This window comes from Pinus tabuliformis, chromosome 2_1 (genome assembly GCF_031772625.1).
Source record: "Pinus tabuliformis cultivar Carrire ecotype Pingquan chromosome 2_1, CPIR1, whole genome shotgun sequence".
In the NCBI taxonomy this organism is placed as follows: Eukaryota; Viridiplantae; Streptophyta; class Pinopsida; order Pinales; family Pinaceae; genus Pinus; species Pinus tabuliformis.
The window spans coordinates 719501461-719508904 of record NC_142299.1 but is presented as its reverse complement, the minus strand read 5'-3'; the positions used below and the strand labels follow the sequence as shown (position 1 = coordinate 719508904).

At 43.3% G+C, this 7444-nt stretch overlaps 1 protein-coding gene across 1 annotated transcript; it reads left to right on the top strand.

Annotated features, from left to right (window-relative positions):
- The first annotated feature begins 1207 nt into the window (after positions 1–1207).
- Positions 1208–6949, top strand: LOC149202623 (uncharacterized). Its single transcript, XM_089401646.1, has 4 exons — positions 1208–2364; positions 2515–2602; positions 2738–3443; positions 3543–6949. The coding sequence occupies exons 1-4, from the start codon at positions 1208–1210 to the stop codon at positions 6947–6949; spliced, it is 5358 nt and encodes a 1785-aa protein (XP_089257772.1).
- Positions 6950–7444: the final 495 nt, after the last annotated feature.

The following is a 7444-nucleotide window of genomic DNA, read 5'->3' as shown; positions in this document are numbered from 1 at the left end:
CCATACATCAGTACCTAAAGCCATGATGTAGGTTTCCACTCTTATTTTCCAAAAAACATAGTTTGTTCCATCAAATTAATGATGCTTGCCTAAATATTTGAGATTGGTCATTTTGTCTATGATCAACCATCTAGGGATTAATTGTTCTTGAAGTAACGTGGTCTCATTCCAATTGTTAGAATAATGATTACACTGAGAGGGAGTGTGAATCAATGTAGTAACCAATTTAATTAATTTCAAAAACTTCACAATTTATCATAATTGAAACTACAATGGTGCATTAATAATGACATTCATCATATCAACACATGAGAATAGCGGGTGTACATGGAAATGCATGTAGAATAAAACCAAAAATCATTTATCTTCTTTAATCTTTATTTACATCAAATTGCAAGCACCAATCTTCTAGGGAACCAAACCATAAATTAAATTTGAAGGGATCAACCTATTGGAGGCACCAACCCCAAAAATAAATTTACAAGCACCAACTTTCTAGAGGCACCAACCCCCAAATAAATGTAAGCACCAACTTGTTCTAGGGTCCAACATGATTGAGGCACCAACCTCCTATGCAAGAAGGAACATACCATATGCTCTAACCTAATTGAGGCACCAACCTCTGAAATATACAAGCACCAACATATTGTAGGATCCAATCTGACTGAGGCACTAACCTCCTTCACCAAAACATAGTGGATCACTTTTCACAATATTTTGAACTAGATCCAAAAGATCAAAATGCATTTGCTAATTTTAGTTCAACATGTTCTTCAATCTTGAATAGTGGAATCTTCTCCTTTTCTTGTACCCACTCATAGGCTCTAGAACATTTTGATAACATAAAATGAAGTCTTACCCTCAAAAACCTATCTTCATGAAATTTCGTATTCCCCTTTCATATTAAAAACAAAATATTTCCGATGCTGATGAAAGTGGAGAAAAAATACGAACGAGAAAAAACACGAGAACGGAGGGCGATGCGTGCTAGGGTTTTCAGCACTGAGCACCGCTGACGAAGGTTGCAGGTAGAGGCCTGACGAAGGTAAGAACGTTCAGATCTGCGAGCACAGCGGTCCCCGGCCTGCTGTCACGGGTGATCTCGGGAATACCAGCCGAAAACGGGAGCCTAAACCACAGAATACGCACTGCGCGGAATGGGGGAGCCAAGGGGGGGGGAGAGATCCCCTCCTTCAAAAACGTGGTAATGGGCGAGACTAGCAAAGGAGGAGGAGAACAACAAACGGAGAAGGAAGGTTATGCCCCAGTAATGGGTAATCTGTGGCAAAGAAGAATGAGAGGTAAATGCCTACCCCGGGCTCAAAAACAACCAAGGTATGTAATCCCACATAACAAACTGGAAGAGTATAACAGCTATATGAAAGACCATGCCATTATATGCCGCTTTGTTGGGTATTGGCCGTCTGAGCGAGAGCTCCACAGATGGATTGATCAACGATGGCGACCAAAGGGACAGATAGATCTCAAACTCGGAGCCCAAGGTTTCTTCACAGCAATCTTCTCCAATCTGGAAGATAAGGACCGGATTTTTGAGGAGGGACCATATTTCTTGAATAATGCTGGTCTATTCATGAAATACTGGGAAGAGAGGTACAACCCAGAAAAGGAAAGAATGCTTGCGGCACCCGTCTGGGTCAGATTGTTTGGGCTTCCTGATGAGTTCTGGGACCCTGAAACTCTGGAAGGAATAGGAAATACGATTGGGAGCTTCGTCAAAATTGCTGAAGCCACGAAACGAGGTAAGTACAATGCTTATGCGAGAATCTGTGTTTATATAAATTTAGCAGAGCCCCTCCCAGAAACAGTAGAAGTAGAGTATCACGATGAAATCTGGAAGCAGCCAGTCGATTACGAGCATATACCCTTCCGCTGCCGCATCTGCCACGAATATGGCCATTTATACAGGCAATGTCCTTTGAACAAAGAGGAAGAATCTAAGAAAACCCAGGAGGATCATCAAAAAAAGGCTGAGAAAGGTTTTCAACAGGTAGTAAGGAAGAAACGACAGAACAGAGAAGCATCAAGAACGCAAACCCAGGAAAAACCGAGCAAAACAACTAACCAAAACAAATTCCAGGTCCTTCAGAGTGAAGATGAAGATTATGAAGTAAACCTAGAAGATGATGAAGACCCAGAAAATACTCCCATGGAAATAGCGGGAGAGGAGAAAGGAAAGGGAAATGAAACAAAAATGAACAAGGAAAACAGAGAAAAACCAGAGGAGGTACCAACAGAAACAGAACAGGAATCTAAGATGGAAGTGGAAATCCCGTCTGAAAACGAAGCAGAGGAAGAGAAAATTATGAGAAGATTGCTACAAGAATGGAAACACTTGGATAGCAGGTTCATACCTGAAAAACAAAAACAAATATATAAGGAAGCTTTCAAAAAATACAAAGAGAAAAAAGGAGAGCCCCCGGACAACCTCACCATATCGGAAAGTGAACAAGGGAATGAGGACAAAGAAATGACCAATTCTGGTAAAAATAGCAGGAAAAGAGGCCGAAAACCAATGAGCGAGACCATCCAGACAGTGGGGGAAATATTGATAAACTCCGGAAAAGTGATACCTCTGTCAGAGGTATTCTTCCCCTCTTACAAAAAGTTTTAAATGATAGTGCTCAGCTGGAATATCAGAGGTTTGCATAGCAAAGGCAAACAGAGGTATCTAAAGGAAAAATTGAAGAAAGAGAGACCTAGTGTTATGATATTACAGGAAACAAAGATGTTGAGCCAACAAATCGAAGAAATAATAGGAAAAGGCAGGTTACAGTATCAAGTAATGGGACAAGATGCAATTGGGTCTGCTGGAGGCATTGCAGTCCTATGGAACCCAAATGAAATCATCATAGAAAACTGGTCAAGTACAAGCGGCATCCTCACTGGGCTAGGCAGAATAGTAGGAACCAGTCATCAGGTGGTAATCTCAGGCGTCTATGGCCCCCCGTCCCCTGGGAAAAAGAAGCAGTTCATAAACAGTTTCAATTCGATCCGCAGACTTTACCCTGGAGTTGCTTGGATCATTGGGGGAGACTTTAATTTGATCAGATCCCTGGAAGAGAAGAAAGGAGGGACGAGGAAGTGGGATCCCCTCATGGACAACTTCAATGACATGATAGCTGAACTTAGGCTTGTTGACGTTCAGACCATTAACGGGGTCCACACGTGGAATAACAGAAGGGGAGGGAAGAATCAAATTGCATCCAGATTAGATAGATTTCTAATTTCTGAGGACATTATGAACAAAGATGTTTTTGTGGAGGCCAAAATCATCCCATCTCTGGGATCAGACCATTGGCCAATCAGATTAGAGATGGATATCAAGAAGATTCAGGGGAAACGACCTTTCAGATTCGAATCCTTTTGGCTGAGGGATCCTGACTTCATCAAGAAAATGGAGGAATGGTGGAAGCAATGTACCAGTAAGGGTAGATGTAGAATGCACACCTTCCAGCTTAAACTGAAAGAACTAAAAGACAGAATAAAAAAATGGAACAAAGAGGAATTTGGCAATATATTAGAAGATAAACAAAAACTGGAAGAGGAAATGACAGAGCTGCAACAGAAGATTATTCTGGACGGCAGAACCGAGGACAGCATCAACAAGGAAGGAATAATCCTTGGAAGATTGGAAGAAAGACGAAAACAAGAAGAGATCCTATGGCGCCAGAAATCTAGGATAAAATGGTTAAGAGAGGGCGAGAAAAATACAAAATTCTTCCACCAATCAATGATCAAACACAGGCAAGGAAATAGAATCCTTTCGATCAAAGATAGGAACGCGAAAAGGGTGGTAGAGCAGAAGGAAATAGAGCAGGTCTTAATAGATTACCACAAAGAGATGCTAACCGAACCGCAAGTGGATAGATCGGGGGCCATCCAAGAGATCTGTTCTGCCATTCCTAACCTGGTCACTGAGGATCAAAACAAAGCCCTCATGAGGGCCGTGACCTTAGAAGAGCTGGAAGAGGTCGTGAAGAGTATGAAAAAAGGGACTGCACCTGGACCGGATGGCTACACAGTGGACTTCTACCAAGCAAGTTGGCATTTCCTGAGGAACGAGATTCTGGACATAGTAGAAGAATCAAGAATAAATCAAAAGGTATGGCAGGCTCTTAACTCAACCTTCTTTACCCTCATACCTAAGGGAGACAACTTAGAAGAAGCGAGTGGCTTCAGGCCTATAGCCCTCTGTAATGTCATCTACAAAATGATAACTTCTCTGATTGCCAAAAGACTAAAACCTCTCTTAGACAATCTTATCTCGGCTGAACAAACTGGGTTCGTGGAAGGACGGCAAATTCTTGATGGGCTGGTGGTAACTCAGGAGGTGATCCACTCCCTTAAGGTGAAAAAACAAAAAGGGATGCTGATTAAATTGGACTTATCCAAAGCTTATGATAGGCTTAATTGGAATTATTTAGAAACAGTTCTGGAGAAATTTGGTTTCCACCAAAGATGGATTGCATGGATTCATAATCTGATCTCCACCCCCCTCTTTTCTATTCTGGTTAATGGAAGCCCCTCAAAAACCTTTAATGCTTCCAGAGGCATCCGTCAGGGAGATCCATTGTCCCCTTTCCTTTTCATTTTAGCCGCGGAAGGACTTGGTAGATTTATTAAACAAGAAAGGGCAGCAGATAGATTAAAAGGGCTGAAACTCTGGGGGAACAACCTTCCTTTAACTCACCAACAATTTGTTGATGACATTATGTTATATGGGGAACCAACGGTAAGAGAAGTTCGGCATCTTAAGAGAATCCTAGACTTATTTGCTGAGGCATCTGGGTTAGAAATTAACAGGGACAAGTCTTGCATCTTCATTTTCAATACAATGGAGCAGATCAAATCTCACCTTATTGGAATTCTTGGATTCAAGAAAGGAGAATTACCTACCAAATATTTAGGTAATATTCTGGACCTCACCTCAAAAAAGGCAAAGAATTGGCAAGGCATCCTTGACAAACTAAACAACAAAATATCAAATTGGGCTTTCAGAGTTCTGAATATCGCTGGCAGAGTTGTTCTTGCCAAGTCAGTCCTTCAGGCGATCCCGATTTACCCATTAGCAAGTATGGCTGCACCAGCTGGGGTTTGTGCCAAAATTAGGGAAATAATAAGGAAATTTATCTGGAGTGGTTCTGATCAGAAGAAAAAATGGGCCCTGGTTTCGTGGAAACAGCTGACAGAGAGAAAGGATAAAGGAGGTTTAGGTCTAAGGGACCCGGAAGTTCTTAATAAGGTGTTGGGAGCCAAATTGTGGTGGAGATGGCTCAGTGGCGGAAACGACTTATGGAAAACAATATGGAGGACCAAATATAGAATGCCAAACTCCCCAGCTGACATCTTAAGACATCAGGAATTTCCCAAAGGCTCCTCTATTTGGGATCTTGCCTCCCAAAACAGAGATCTAATTAGCAAACATACTTTCTGGGAAATTAGAGGAGGCAGAGAAGCCAACTTCTGGGAAGATAGGTGGCAACAGCGAGAAAAATTAATGAACAATCAAGACCTCTTGCAGATACGGGGTAGAATTGAAAGAAACAGACCCAGTGTTAAAGACTATTGGAAAATAAATGAAATGGTTGAGGGATGGAGAGTCTGGGAAGACCCGACAGAGTGGGATCGGGAACTTTCCCCCGAGCTTCAGGATCATTACAAAAAAGAAATGAGCTCAAGGAAAATCAGAGAACGAAATGGGAAAGATATCCTCCGATGGGGATACACTATGAAAGGGATATTCACAACGAAAGAGGCCTACTTCTTAACGGATGTTCAAGACAGAGTCGACCGGAATAAGGATTGGAAAACCATCTGGGAAAGCCACTGGTGGCCTAAGGTATCCATCTTTGTATGGCTAGCTTCCAAAAACAAAATTCTGACATGGGATCGAATTCAAAAGAAAGGATTCATTGGCCCTTCTCGTTGCTATCTCTGCCAAAAGGACACTGAGACTAGGGACCATCTGCTGATCAACTGTTCCTACACAGAGCATCTCTGGAGGATGACTAAACGACTCTTCAACAAAACAGGGTTTCATACCAGAGATTTCACCGAATTGGTTTTCCAGTGGGGTAAGGAAACATTTCAGTGCAGGGTTGTCCAGAGGGCTTGGAACCTCATCGCGCCCTTCATTCTATGGATGATCTGGAAGGAGCGAAACAGGAGGGTGTTTCAGAATTCTGGGAAGAATCCAGAGGATATTTGGAATCGGGTGATTGAAAGTATGCGCGAGACTATCCTGGTCGAAAAATGGGAAAATGAGGACTGGAAAACAAACTCGGAAGAACAGGAGATTTTAAACAAGTTAAATCTCAAAGTGGAAATGGTTCATTTCAAACGTTCGACCTCTCATGACATGCGAACTCAAAGTCCAGACAAATTCAGGTACCCGCGAGATCAGTTTATCAAGCTCAACTTCGACGGGGCCTCAAAGGGGAACCCGGGCGAAGCTGGCTTTGGGGGAATTTTCAGAGACTGCAACCATCAGGTAAGATGGATCTTTGCGGATTGGGGAGGGCAGATGACTAATAATGAGGCAGAGTTCTGGGCCCTGCACCAAGGTCTATGCATTGCCATTAGGAATGGCTATAACAACCTGGAAATTTCTGGGGACTCGAAGATGGCGGTTGACATGCTGAGAAGGCTCAGCAACGGGCAGGCATGGGAGAAAGTGGCCAAAAGCTGGCGCACCGCGGGCATTATTCAAGAAATTGCAGGCCTCATCAAGCGCATCAACTATAGACTCATCAGCCACGTTCGGCGCAAAGGCAATCAGCCTGCGGATTGGCTAGCCAATTGGGGCTGTCGAGGACGTGGCAACACCACGGATAGCCAATGGAGAGCGGTGGAAGGTAATCAGGATTGGGAAGAGCTGGCAAACCTAATCAAATCCGATCATGACCATGCCACAAATGTTAATGAATGAATCAGTGAGCTGGACTAATACGGGGAGGTGGAGGCCTCGAGTAAAGGGAAGAAATTCGTTGGGGCATGGAAAAATCATCATGAAAGGGTGCAGAGAGAAGGATCGAGTCCTCGACTATAGTACAGTGACGGCGGATGGAGTGGGTGGGCGGGAGTACACTCCAGGTGAGGTAATTAATGGCCGAACGATGAAAGGTGCAGGCTGCGGCTCGCCTAACCTCACAACAGAAGGGAGGAATACCGATATGATGACAGGGAACAAGGGATTACAGGAGTGCTACGGGCGGCACAGGACAACCGAATCAAACGGTTTCTCGAAGGAAAGAAGCCGGATATATTCCCTAAATCGGCTGAATGAAAAACCATCTTGCATATTTCTAAATTGGGTTAAGGGGGAGGTTCCTGTCAAGCATCATCAGAGAGCAGAGACTGTTCCAAGGAACCAGAGAATAAGGAACATCCGACCGTTGTTGACCATGGAAACTAGACAGCAGCG